At 48.6% G+C, this 14,025-nt stretch overlaps 1 protein-coding gene across 2 annotated transcripts; it reads left to right on the top strand.

Moving 5' to 3' along the window:
- Nucleotides 1-2,354: 2,354 nt before the first annotated feature.
- On the top strand, nucleotides 2,355-12,822 carry ING4 (inhibitor of growth family member 4). Of its 2 annotated transcripts, XR_014686391.1 has the most exons (9): nucleotides 2,355-2,491; nucleotides 9,384-9,455; nucleotides 9,858-10,024; nucleotides 10,190-10,304; nucleotides 10,626-10,734; nucleotides 11,120-11,267; nucleotides 11,658-11,719; nucleotides 11,954-12,127; nucleotides 12,221-12,822. XR_014686391.1 is itself a non-coding variant. In XM_084501622.1 (8 exons), the coding sequence occupies exons 1-8, from the start codon at nucleotides 2,455-2,457 to the stop codon at nucleotides 11,991-11,993; spliced, it is 750 nt and encodes a 249-aa protein (XP_084357748.1). In that variant the 5' UTR covers nucleotides 2,355-2,454; the 3' UTR covers nucleotides 11,994-12,822. The 2 variants fall into 2 exon arrangements, 1 of the variants encoding a protein (XP_084357748.1); XM_084501622.1 differs by having other exon boundaries at nucleotides 11,954-12,822.
- Nucleotides 12,823-14,025: the final 1,203 nt, after the last annotated feature.

Here is a 14,025-nt window from a genome sequence, read left to right as displayed (position 1 = left end):
TAAAAACAAAGCGAGGTTTAACAATAATATTTAGCTTAACTGAAACCAGTTCCTTTGCAACAGAACTAAAGAGCAAGAAAGTTTTTTGAATAATTAAAAACATTGAGTAACTTCAATGACTTTAATTACCCCATTCAACACTACAGGCTTGGGGCAAGTGTCTGGAAAGCTGTGCACAGGAAAAAGATCTGGACGCGTTGGTTAATGCTCGCCCAAACATGAGCTGGCAGTGTGCCCAGGTGGCCAAGAAAGCCAACAGCATTCTGGCTTATAACAGGAGTAGTGTGGCCAGCAGGACCAGGGAGGTGAACGACCCCCTGTGCTCTCTCTGGTGAGGCTGCACCTTGGGTACTGTGTTCAGTTTTGGGCCCCTCACTACAAGGACATCGAGGCCCTGGAGCGTGTCCAGAGAAGGGCTATGAAGGTGGTGAAGGGCCTGGAACACAAGTCCTGTGAGGAGTGACTGAGGAAACTGGGTTTGTTTAATCTGGGGAAGAGGAGGCTCAGGGGAGACCTTATGGCTCTCTACATCTACCTGAAAGGAAGGTGTGGGGAGCTGGGGGTCAGCCTCTTACAGGTAACTAGTGATAGGACTAGAGGGAATGGCCTCATGTTGCACCAGGGGGAGGTTCAGGTTGGAAATGAGGAGACATTCATCTTGGAAAGAGCAGTCAGGCAGTGGAACAGGTTGCCTGGGGAAGTGGTGGAGTCATCATCCCTGGGAGTGTTTAAGGAAAGGTTGGATGTGGTGCTTAGGGACATGGTTTAGTGGCTGACATTGGTGGTAGGGGGATGGTTGGACCTAGGTGAGGTATGGGAGGTCTTTTCCAACCTTAATGATTGTGTGATTCTAGCAGAACTATTTGCATCTTCAGAACAGAGAGGTTCTGTGAATTAACCAAACAGTGCATCAGCAAAATGGCCAGTAAGTCAAACAGTTGCAGTTCATTTCTCATCACAGCTTCTCAGAGTCGGGTTGCAGGTTGCTAAAAGGCTTAATCCTAGAATGTCCCTATAAATAAATATTGGTATGGTGCCTTGGAAACTTTTAGGAGGAACAAGAAGCCTGGGGGAAAGAAAGCAACACAGGTGAGCGAGTGGGCAGGAGAAATGCAGATGAAGTTTAATGTTTACAAAATACAAACTCAATTATGGCACACAAAGTTAACCCTGACCTCCTGAACAGCAATCCTGAATTTAGGTCCTAAGGACCAGAAGATGATAATGGTCTCAATTTATTTATAATTAAATTTGTGACCTAGAACACCTTGTGTGTACCATCACTAGCAAAGGACTGCTTAGGGATGGGCTCCTGAAGTCCATAGCACGTGTATCTCTAATCTAGAAGCCATATGTGGTGTATAAGAAACAGTGTGACCAGCGGGGCTAGGGAGGTGATCGTTCCCCTGTACTCGGCTCTGGTGAGGCCGCACCTCGAGTACTGTGTTCAGTTTTGGGCCCCTCGCTACAAGGACATGGGGGTGCTTGAGCGGGTCCAGAGAAGGGCAACCAAGCTGGTGAAGGGCCTGGAGAACAAGTCCTACCAGGAGCAGCTGAAGGAGCTGGGCTTGTTCAGCCTGGAGAAAAGGAGGCTCAGGGGCGACCTTATCGCTCTCTACAGGTACCTTAAAGGAGGCTGTAGTGAGGTGGGGGTTGGCCTGTTCTCCCACGTGCCTGGTGACAGGACGAGGGGGAATGGGCTTAAGTTGAGCCAGGGGAGTTTTAGGTTGCATGTTAGGAAGAACTTCTTTACTGAAAGGGTTGTTGGACACTGGAACAGGCTGCCCAGGGAAGTGGTGGAGTCACCATCCCTGGAAGTCTTCAAAAGACGTTTAGATGTAGAGCTTAGGGATATGGTTTAGTGGGGACTGTTAGCGTTAGGTCAGAGGTTGGACTCGATGATCTTGAGGTCTCTTCCAACCTAGAAATTCTGTGATTCTGTGATTCTGTATGGCCATGGAAGTGGTTTTGTTTAGATGGAGGAAAAAAAAAAAAAAGAGAGAGAGAGACGGTAGACGTTGAGCTTCACTTCATGGGTTTATTGCTTTGTTAGGCATGTCGAGCCTGTACCCCAACCACCTCAGCGCAAAGACCACCTCTGGTTATAACGTCCCAGCAGTTTGTCGCAGCTGGCAACGCAGTAAATGGACGCATACAGTGCTGTAAGGGACTAAGAGCACCTCCCCACGCACATTATCCAGCAGAAGTGCCCAGCCAGCCTCCTGCAAATTATCGGTGGCCAGGGGGCACCCCCGTAGCCCTGCCGAGGCCGAAGCCCGGCGGTGAAGGACGCAGGTCCCCACCCCCCCCACACACCGCCCCTCAGGGCCCAAAATGGCGGCGGGCGCCAAGCGTCCCGGAGCCAGGGCGGAAGCGGCTTCACCAGCCGGGCAAGGGCCGCTTCCGGTGGGGGCGCGCCGGCTGCCGGAAGTGGCGGTGTGTGGGGGGCGCAAGATGGCGGCGGGGATGTACCTGGAGCACTACCTGGACAGTAAGCGGCGGGGCGGGGGCGAGGGGAAAAAAGGGAGGAAAAAGAGGAGGGAGAGGAAGAAGAAGAAGAAGAAAAAGAAGAAGAGGAAGAGGAAGAAGAAGAAGAGGGACAGGGGACGGGCCCTGCCCGGGTGCTGGCCGAGCCCGGGGCGCACGGGCCTGCTGCGAGCCCCGCGGCCGGCGGCTCTCGGCCTGGCCTCTGCCCTTAGGGAAGGGAGGCTCTTGAGAAAGGTTAAAAGAATTTTAAAAAGTTCAAGAATTGTAGTAAGTAATGCTCTGCCACCGAAGCTGAGAAGACAGTGGGAGCGCACAGGCTGTAATGTTGCTCTGGGGTCTGTGAGGAGGGCGCAGAGGGCAGTGGGAAGGGTGGGCGAGGAGGGGAAGATGCCTGAGGGGTGGGGGCGAGGCGAGAGGTGGATGTGCGGGGTGGACAGGGAGCTGGTCCGGGGGGGGAACGCGGTGTTTCCTTACTGGGTAGAGCAGAAGTGTATGTGAGAAGGGCTGCAGAGATACAGGGGTGAAAGGCTGGGATTTGAAACCAGTAGAGGTAGGGTAGGCGTTAAGACAAGAGAGAGAAGAACCTGTAGGTTATCTTGGTGGCTAGAGACTGCTCTGGTTCTGGATGTCCAGCTTCTGGATGTCACCGTTACTGTTAGCTAAAATCTATGAACTCCATGGGAATGCCTCTGTTCCCCTCTAGTACACATACTTGCGGAGGAAAAATATAAGATCTTCTATTTTGTCTCAGCTGAGATGTGTGCTCCTGCAATTGAGTTAGAGGTTGTCATCCTGCTGAAGGTGGATATTAATACAGTGGTGGTGTCATTTTTTTTAAGGTGTGTCGCTTTACTTTTTTATGTTCACAGTCTAAAAGTACGTAAAATATCTGGCTACAAGACTGTTGGGAAGAGCAAAAAAGCATTCGCTACGGTGGCTTTGCCTTTTTTAATCCAGTATCGCGTATCTCATATACAATGTGACTTCCCTTCGTTAGCTAGCTGTAGGACAGTTGCTGTGCTCTAATTAGAGTTTCTTTAAGAAAGGCAGTTTACATGGGTATTAATACATAGAGTTGAGAATCCATCTCAGTCTTCAGTGGGTTAGTTTGCCAATAGCTCTCCTGACACAGTTTGACTTGTCTGTAGCTGATTTTCACAATTCCACCACTTAGTCATCGCACCTGTGCCTTTTACCTGGTGTGTTGAAGTGTCCCCTTATTAAAATCTTCTTCCTTGTGTAGATTCTAATTAATTAAATCTGAACTTTCTTTCTGGTACCTTAGGGAAAAAATGAATTTCTTATAATGATGTATTTTTCAATTAGCCATATTGTTCTCCTCCAAGCCTGCTCTCATCTTTTGACATCCTACTTGAGGTTCTGACTCTCTGAATGCACATGGTCCTTTATTACCAGTCTTTGTTACGGTGCTAACTAAAGAAGTCGGGTTGGGTTATTGTTTTCCTGTTGAATATACCCTTACTGAAAAGCCTTTCTGATAACACGTCAAGTTTTTGATCCAAGTTGTAGTTCAATCATTGAAAAATGATATTTTTGCTAATGATATGTATACTCTTTAAAAATAATAATATTAAAAAAAAAAGTTTATCAGGAAAGTTGGGGAAGGGAGGGTGTCACAACTTAACCTGCGTTGTCACCCTTGTTGAATTCTCTGAGGTGATCCCAGATCAGCTGGTCCATTTCTTTTACTGGTTTCATGCCTCCCGATTGTTCCCCCCTCACTCCTTCCTTCATTTTTTTTTCTTTGATGATTATTTCAATATAATTTTTTTTTTAAGTTCACTTTTTAAAAGTTGGGTAACATTCCAAAATATCCTGTAAACTGCTACAAATAAATAGTCCAGAACTTTTGGTCAGCTCTTTTCAAAATGTCTAATATCTGCTTCTGCTTGTTGCACTGAAATTCTTCTTAGTGTTCTTTTCGCATCTAACGTAGATGTGGCTTTCAGTTGATTTTTTTTTCCGTCCTGCAGCATTTCTCTTTCATATCCTTTACTGTCTGGGTCTGTTCAGGGGGTGAATGAGGAGTGTGTGATGAAAGAGGGCAGTTTGCTTGTCGGACCTCTTCAGATGCTTGAAGAAAGGAAGGTGTGTAATGGAGTAAGTGAGGATTGTAGGGAGAAAAAAGGTGGTGTCCTGTTGAATGCCACCCGGACAAAATGTGACTGATGTTTGTGTTTCCTCTATAGCAGATGTGCAGAATGCTCATAGCTGCAACTAAAGTGTGCTTTGAACAAACAATCCTAAGTAGTGAGGATTTGCAGCATTGACATGTCAAGAGGTGTGTTTGCAACGAGCTGCCCTTAGTCTCTTCACCTCAGTTGTTCATTTTCCTGGTGAGGGAAGCGGGCTATTCCACTGTGCTGGGAAAAAACATTCTTCTTTCAGGTCCTTGCTGTAATTTAAAATTGATTTTAGACCTAGGATTAGACGTGCCTTTGCTCTAAGCCCTTCACGGCAAAGTGTGGCTGTCTGAAGCGTGTTATGCCCCTAGCAGGTGTTCCTGCAGCAAAAAAATGTGCGTGTTCCTTCAGTGCTGAAAGTCCCTCTGTTGACTGCCCTGATCCCCTGCCCGCCTTCATCATGCTGAGGCTGGCCCTTCAACGACAATGCTGAGCCAAAGAATTCGGGGAAGGGGAAGAGGAGGAGTGGTTCTTGCTCCACTTCTGTTCTCCATTGTTTATTTCTATGGCTCTTTCCTCAGTTCTCCTTAGTGATTGAAGTTAAGCATAAAAAGCGTTCCATCTCTTCAAATGTTGTCCTCCTGGTCTCAAATCAATGTTGTGTCTGCTTCTGAGGGGAGAGAGCAAGGTAGGGAAGCGCTTGCCTTCACGCCAAGAAAGCAACGCAACTTCAGCAGGAGGAAAACTGTGGCTGCAAATGAATTAGAGGTGTAGAAAGGGGTGGAGGAAGAACGAGATGAAAGAAAACCGTGGTATTTCGTGGTTGCGTGTGCATGAGAGCTCCCCAGAGGAGTTTGGGGTTGCTCAGCCTGGAGTTGCCGTGTTTGGCTCAGCATTTGCATGCTCACAGGCTTAGAAATACCGTAGTGGAGGCTTTGAGTGGGAGCAAGGGAGGGTGACTAATACAGATCCTCCAGAAGATGGGATGCAAACACCGTGTTTTCTTCACGGTTAGATGTTTCAAGAGGCTTGTAGGGTTGTTCAACAACACTTCCTAATGCTGGTGCATCCCTGTTTATCTGGTCAGAGGGTATGGAAATAAAGTAAGCACAGGGACACCCCACAAATCTATCTTCTATAGCAACAGAACCGAGGAGTGTACCTCTCCTTGGCTGGCCAGTTTACTGCGAGCTGCTCACCTTCCTGTGCTCTGCTGCTGGGGATGGCTGACCAGATGCAAGGGTCGTGTCTGTGGGTGTGCTTCCTCCTTAGAGAAACGAGGAGATGAGATGCCACCTTCCCTGTTTGTTCCAGCCAACCCTGCCCACCACATTTTCTGCCTGGACTGATGAGGCTGTTGCTTTATTTGTCTTGCTGGATGTGAAACTTTCATCATCCCAGTTGGGAAGTGTGCACCGGACTGGGAGGAAATTCACGTTTCCATTCAAAGCTGGTCAGATATTGAATGAATGTCAGTGTAAAGCCTGGGTGAGGAGAATGGTAACAAAGCAACAGAAATGTTCCCAGCTTTCCCCACCCCATAGCTCTGCGCATCTAGATTCGGCCAACATTTAGCTATCTCACTGCACCATTAGCTGAGGAGTCCGCAGTTAACACTGAGTTAACTGTACTCATTGGGGGAGCTTTCTGTTCCTGCCTATCGAGCTTCCTGCATCATACTTCAGGTTTGCCATCTCTTCATCCTTTCCTTTTATGTTAAACGTTGTCATGGATTGGAAGGTGCTTGTCACCTTCCCGAGGCTTTGGGTTAGGTGGATCCGTACCGCAGCACGCAGGTATGGAAGATTACAGATCTCCTGCAAGGGAGAGGGTTTGGTGATTCACAGGCATCCTGTGTTTCTGTGAGAGCTGCTGGCACAGCCCACACTGAGCCAATGCTTTTGCTGCTGGTAATGGCCAGTTCACTTAGAACAGATTTGGTCATTGACTGCTGTCTTCAGCAGAGTTGAGAGAAAAGGGTGGTACAAGATGGAGCGTTCTGCGTTTTCTCTGTATTTCTTCACACATCTGATCTGCCTGTCTTGGCAAAAAGCCCTCGAGCCCTTCAGTGGTGGTCCCTGCCCTTGGAGACCTGTGACCAGCTGGAAGTGTTGTGCCTCTCGTTTGACATCTCAGTCCTCCGTGTCCTCCGAACTTCTGACATCAAGGCTGATCTCTAACGTAGCCATACAGTTCCCTGGTGTGGTACTCCTTACAGGGGTTATCCTGCCCTTGTGCAAGCCTGTCATCTTCCCCATCCTTGGCTTCCTCTCTCGCTGCTCTGCTGCGTCTGTGCTGAGAGGTCTTTGCCTCTCCTTATTTTTCTGTCCAATTGTTGCCTGTGGCAGAGTGACCGCACTCGCCTGTGCCCTAGCAGTCGAATGTGTCTGTTAGGGTGTCCTGACTGCGCTTGCTCAGACAGACAATTTCTTTTTCCTGTGATCTCTTTCAGAATCTGAGAACTGTTTGGGTACTGGCAAATACAGCATTTAGTCCAGAAGAGCTTGGGTGCGTCCCACTGTGAGAAGAAAGCATGAATGGATTGTAAAGGGGAAAGGAGAAACACGGGAGGAAGCAGTTACAGAAATACCAAATCGTTTTGGAAAGACAGAGGGGAAAAGGTGTTGGTGTAGTAAGAAAGAGACAATGGAAATTTTAAACCTTAGATTTATTTATTTTTAATGGACTGCACAACACAGGCCAAACAGTTTCAGCAAGTGTTTGGCCCACGGCGATAAACGGTGTGTGATGAAGGGCTCTGCTTCAGAAGGGTCGGGAGGAGCTTCTGGGTTAAGCTGCAGAGGTCAGAAAGCTCCCCCGTGCTGAGGCAAGCCGACTGCCACAGAAATAGTTCATCCAGGCTCGTGTAGCTGCAGCTGGATCGCGCTGTGCTTTCTGTGTAGGAGGGAGAGGCGCAGGTAGAACAGAAGCTTCCCAGGCGAGGGCACGTGATGGTGGCAGTGGCAGCTGGTGGCAGATTTTCACAGCGACATCTGTAAAAAAAAAAACAACAAAAAAAAACAGAGCACAGCCCCTTTCAGGTGCTGTAACGGAAGCAAATTCCTGTCCGAATTCCTCCTGCTGGTAGCACGTTGCTGTGAAACCCAACCGTAACCTCATTTCGGGTTGTTCTGCCCGAAAAATAGCGGCCTGCTGGTTTTTGTGCTAGCCCAGGTGTGCTCTGAACTGAACGGTTCGCAGCCCTGCCGAGAGAAAGCTAGGTATGTGGTGGAATGTCTGCTTGCAGCAGCTGCCTTTGCTTTAGAGGAGAAAAAGGAAATTACATAGATATTTTTCTGAAATCTGCCAAGTCAAGAATTCAGAGGTCGCGATGGTCCAGGATTAATCAACTGGTGCATATCTGGCACACGGCGTGCAACGCAAGAACAAATGCTGATTTCTCCTAGAGGAGAGGAGTAAAAAGTAGTGTGCTGCTGCATGAAACATGGTTCATTTCTGCACAAATTGGAAGGCTTGGAGTCAACGAGGATGGGGATTACAAGAAAAGGGAACGATGTTAAGGTACCTGAGCTGAATTTCATCCCTGCCATTAAGTTCCCTTTGTAAGCAGCGATGTTTCTCAGCGTTGTGTCACTGATTTGATTTTTTTTGAGATGTTTTTTGAGCTGTAGGGATGTAACATCAGCTGCGGGCTGCTCGAGCCTGGTGCAAAGTCTGTCAGAGTAGGCCAACAGGAAGCATCAAATCTGGGAACATTCACACAGCCTTAATGTTGCTGCTTCCTCATTTATTTATTTTTTTCAGAAGGTGGTTTTGCACTGTTAACCTTGGACACAGGGCAGCGATGCATGCCTGCTGCATGATCATGTACCTGTATTCTTCAGGACACCTGCTACCTGCAAATCCCTCAGATATTCAAAGTAGAAATGGCAACAAAACCTGTTGCAGCAATAGCTTAATTACCTACAGGGCCTTTGTATGTAACTCACAGTGTTGTGTGTGTGTGAAAAAAGAAGTTTAAATATCTTCTAAGCTCGGTGAAGCCTACAATGGCTTTTACCTCTTGTACGAATAAATTTCACAGCCTGTGTACTGTACTTTAAGAAAAAATAAAAAAAATCTCTTGTTTTTCAGGAAGTGTCTCTGGTGTAGAAGCATATGGCAGTGAAAGCAGAGAGCACTGCTGGGGCCATTGTGTTAGACAGCTTTGATTACGGGCAGAGACGCCTTCATTTACATTCTGCCTGTGCTGCAGGGAGGGTCCAGGAGGCAGGTGTGCTTATGTTGTGTTTCTGAAGAGCTCTTCCTCCCCACCTCCCCCCCTTTATTTATACCTGCAAGAGATTGTTTTTTTTTCTGTCAGGTATAGAGGTGGCAGCGATCAGGCTTGGACTTGATGTTAGCGCAGTGATGGGAGCCCTCCGTTTGATCAGACAGCCACGGAAAACGAGAATTGTTTTTATCAGCTTTGTCAGTGCAGTATCTGCTGATGGCTAGGGGGCGAGTAGCGCTGTGCGTTGAGAATTAATTGACTCTCAGCTTCACGTTGCTCGTGCCGAGTTGTAGAAACATTTGTTATTCGTGATGCACAGCACCTTGCAGGTGCTGGACAGGCTACGCTGAGGTTGTGGGATAGGAGGCAGAAGAAGGGACAGCTGAGAGCAGAGGCGTGCTCGTGTGCAGCAGGAAGGCGTGCTGGGAGTGGCAGGGCTGGTGTAGGTGCTGTGATCAGCTGCTAGCTTGGTTCCTGCCTTGAACCTGACTGCTCCGTGTGTCCTCCTTCCCCTGCAGGCATCGAGAACCTGCCTTTTGAGCTGCAGAGAAACTTCCAGCTCATGCGAGATCTGGATCAGAGGACGGAAGGTGAGCATCGGAGATGGTTTCTGCGATGAGACAGAAAGCGTGCGGCCTGGCCAGCTCTTCTGTGCTGTGCCTTCGTCACAGGGTTCTCAGGGCAGGGAAGGAAACCTGCAGCTGCTCTCATCCTTTCCCAACCTTATCCCAACCTATTCTTTCCTATCCTTATACTTCATGGTCTTTCCTAACAGAATCATTCCATAGAATCATTAAGGTTGGAAAAGCCCTCCAAGATCTGGTCCAACCACCCCACTACCCCCAATGTCACCCCCTAAACCACATCCCCAAGCACCACATCCAACCTTTCCTTAAACAACCCCAGGGACGGTGACTCCACCACCCCCCTGGGCAACCCGTCCCACCAGTGTGTGTTTGTGTATTTGTGTGCTAATGCTAAACTTGTTTCAGACCTCAAGTCGGAGATCGATAAGTTGGCCACGGAGTACATCAGCAACGCGCGGACTTTGTCGTCAGAGGAAAAACTGGGGCTCCTCAAGCAAATCCAGGAGGCCTATGGGAAGTGCAAGGAGTTTGGGGATGACAAGGTTCAGCTGGCAATGCAGACCTACGAGATGGTATGAAGGGAAGTGTCTAGTGGTTATTGTATGACAGGCTGTACTGACACCCCCAGTCCTGGAAGGCCCTGATCTCTTTTTCGGGCCCTGCACGCTCTTGCTTCTCTGCTCTTTCTCCCTCGGGCTCTTTTCCGTGGTAATTCCTGCTCAATGTCATCTCTGCAGGTCGATAAGCACATCCGGCGGCTGGACACAGACCTTGCTCGCTTTGAAGCAGACCTGAAGGAGAAGCAGATAGAGTCGAGTGACTATGACAGCTCTTCCAGCAAGGGCAAGAAGAGTGAGTACCACCACTGGGCTGCAGATTGAGACAGGAGGCAGCCGAGTGCCTGTGGAAGTGGTGGGGATGAAGGCAGGCACTGGAGTGGTACAGATCAAAGACTGTTACGCTGGAATCTGAAGGACAGGTAAAAAGATGGTGTCCTGGGCTCTTTTCTGTGAGCGTGTGCAAGGCCGCTAGATAAAACTAAGATGGGGTGCGTGGCCCAAAGCCAACACACGCTCCACAGCAGGAGCGCGTCTTAGTGCTGAAGAGGGTGTTCCTGTCAGGGGTCTGTTCTGACGGGGTGGCAGGTGCAACAACTTCTTCTCTTGTTACCAGAGGGCCGAGCCCAGAAAGAGAAGAAAGCTGCCCGTGCTCGCTCTAAAGGGAAGAACTCTGATGAGGAGGCACCAAAGACTGCCCAAAAGAAGCTGAAGCTTGTCCGCACGTAAGCATTTAAGAAATTTGGGGAAGTGAGGAGCAGCAGTGCAAATCAGACCAAGGGAGACCTAGCCAGACTTCCCTCTGAAGGATCCGGTCCTCACCCAGACCAGGCTGTGTGTCTTCTGTCCCTGTTTGGGGGGAAAAAAAACAAACAAACAAACAAAAACAAAACAAAACAAAAAAAAAAAACAAAACACAAGAAAGAGGCCTTTTATTTGTTTCAGGGGAGTGTGGCATGAAGGGGAACGCAGGTCACATCAGGGGAGGTGGGTGTGTGTGCTTAAAAAAGAGGTGTGGCTGTCTGGCAAATTAAGGGCATCATCGTGGGGGACACGAAGGGAACCGATGCTGGTTCATTTGCTCACCTAGGTTATTCCTTTCTCCTGCAGTAGCACGGAATACGGGATGCCTTCAGTCACTTTTGGGAACGTGCACCCTTCGGATGTACTGGATATGCCTGTGGACCCCAACGAGCCTACGTACTGCCTCTGCCACCAGGTCTCCTACGGGGAGATGATTGGCTGCGACAACCCAGACGTAAGAGCCCGTGCATGGTGGAGGTGGGGGAGGAGAATCTCCTACAGGATGTCTTGTCCCACCTTGGGGGCTGATGTAGCAAGCAGTGGCAGGAGGAGGTCTTATCTCGGGTAGTTTGGCAGAGCAGCGATGTGTCCTGTTACGTGCAACTCCCTCCAGGTTTACTCCTGAAATGACAGGCTGCTTTTTTGGCCCCACCCTCAGCAAGCACGGAGGGGAATTCTGCTCACTAACATTGTATGGGGTGGGTGTGAGTCCCCATTTCCTGACTGATCCCGTTAACATCGCTGCTAGCAGGAGTTTGATCAGATGTTGGGAAACTTCAGTAGTCCAGAAACAAAGATTTCGAAAGAAAACTGCTCTTTAACTGCCTGCTCTCCACCCCAACAGTGTTCCATCGAATGGTTTCATTTTGCCTGTGTGGGTCTGACAACAAAACCAAGAGGAAAATGGTGAGTGAGGGCTAAAAGCAAACACCCTGGAGGGCCCGTTGGTCTCTGGAAAGGGGAGGCCTGGGGTGGCAAGAGGGAGGATATTGTATGTACATGCTAGGATGTCCTTTTCAGAAGGAAACTTTGAATTAAGGCTTTGGTTGGAACCTTGGAAAAGAGCTTTTGAGACTGTATCTTTGTATATGTTTATATATCAGGCCATAAATGCTGGCTTTTTACTTCCCTTCCTACCAGGTTCTGCCCTCGCTGTTCCCAGGAGAGGAAGAAGAAATAAAACCCCATGAGCCCTTAGCACTGCTGCAGGAGCTCTCTTCCCCCTGCCAGGGCCTCGTCCCAACTCCCCCAGCCCTTGGGGCCTTGGCTGGGGGGAGCCTTGCCCTGTTTGTGGTTTCGGCCATCCCTGGAATGGTGTGTACCCTCACGGCACTTCCTCTGTGTTCTGGGTCCCTGGTTGCTTCCAAGTCCCTAAGGGAGGCCCTCTCTGTGTACTATTCCAAACAGGTGCCTGAACCTCACAGGGAATGAATGAGGGCACCAGGGTAGCCACCAGATTCCCAGGGATTCAGGTAGCCCCTGATTTCCCTTGGCTTTCCTTCAGCCTCCTCAGAGTTCATTGCCTGCTCTCTGCTTAGAGAGCAAGGCTATGGGATGGGGGAAGGAAAGGAGGTAAGTCCGCAGTATTTTAGGTCTTTGATTTGCCTGGATCTTTTTCAGGAGAGAGGGAGTAACCAGGCCACTGCTTAATCTAGTGGGCTGGTTGAGAGACTGAAAACCTAATGTACTCCTTATCTTTAATCATTCCACTACTCTGTCTGGCATTGAGCTGCCTCTTTTGTTGGGGTGAGGAGGAAGGAGGAGTGTTTAGAGCTGGCTGTCTCCTTTACTCCTGGGGTAAACCTGCTGGCCTTTGAAGCACACTGTATGAAGGAGGAAGAATTGCTGGCTGCATGGCAAGAAACGATTTGATCTAGCCTGTCCTCTGGCTCCAAAATTCTTCCTCCGTTTTGTGCAGTGGAGCTTCTCCATTATGTTCATGATGAGAAGTTCTGGGATCCAAATCCCACTTGTATAATACAGAATTAAATAAAGTTCATTGGAACAAATACTCTTTGCCTTGCTGTCACCTCCAAAGTAAACAATGGGTCTCTTCAGTTATTTTTTTCTCTCTCAGCTCTGCTTTTTCTCAGTGGCACAGCTTTCTTCAGGTGATAATCCTGACTACTTAGACATGCTGTGTAAGTCAGGCTTGAAAATGCACCCAATACACTTAGCAAAGAATTACACAGCTTTCTAGTGTCTGTGAAAAGCACCTGCCCATGCAGTCATGTCCCCCCATGCAACGGGATGTGTATTCACATTTTTGTTGGATCGTTTTTGCATCAGTTATCCTCTCTCAAACAAGAGCGACGGAGGTTATAAAAGACCAACCCTCGCTATGACTGCAGGGCAGCACAGCTGAGAGAGTAAGCCATCAAGGCAAAACACGTGCATACAAGAATGTGGGCAGCTTGGGCAGCTTTTTGAGGTACCTTTTAACTTGCTCCCCAGTGAATCCCCTACACTTCAGATCACCTCGTTGCCAGAAACTCCAGATGCTGTTACTAAAATGCATTAGGCTCCAAAACAGTTACTGGAGGCGTGTCTTTCTCTAGTGTCTGCAGGTAGCTGTGAGGAGATGATCCATACTGAAGCTGACCTTTGTCTATTCCAGTGGCTTGGCCTGGAGATTGATGAGTTTTTCTTCCTGCCTTTCCTCTGCTATTCAGGAGGATTTAAGCTTTTCACAGGAAACAATAAATGCTTTCCTCAAATAAATAACTTTTATGAGGATTGGTGGAGCAATTTTGTTCCTGTGGTCACAAAGCAGGAGCTCTTTTAGGGGTTCGTCGTTAAAACAACTCAGAGATCCGTGTAGCTGGAGAGTGACACCATCACCATGTAGTTATGTAATTGTATGGGGATCCTGCCAGAGCCATCAGCTCAGGAGCTGGTGCCAAGTTCAGGTGAGTTAGCACTGGGTCGTTCTTTCCTTTTGCTTTGGGAAGGGCTGCTTGGGTTCCCATCTTGCACAGAAAAACGCTGTGGTAAGTTCTTACCCAGACTGGCTCATGTGGTTGGTGTGCTGCTGCCACAGTCTGCGTCCTGGAGCTTCCCTCCTTAAATATGGAAGAGGAAAATGCTGGAAGATGTTGGCTGTGAATCTGACACAGTCAAGAGGAGATGCTATGCCACCGTGCGTCTGTGTGAGAAGGAGAATTAATTTATTGAGCTGGGGTTCATCCGGATACCAAACGAGTGATAAAAGT

The sequence above is a fragment of the Aythya ferina genome (genome assembly GCF_964211825.1).
Source record: "Aythya ferina genome assembly, chromosome: 1".
Lineage (NCBI taxonomy): Eukaryota > Metazoa > Chordata > Aves > Anseriformes > Anatidae > Aythya > Aythya ferina.
Note: the sequence above shows the minus strand (reverse complement) of the source record. Positions and strands in the feature narration are given on the sequence as shown.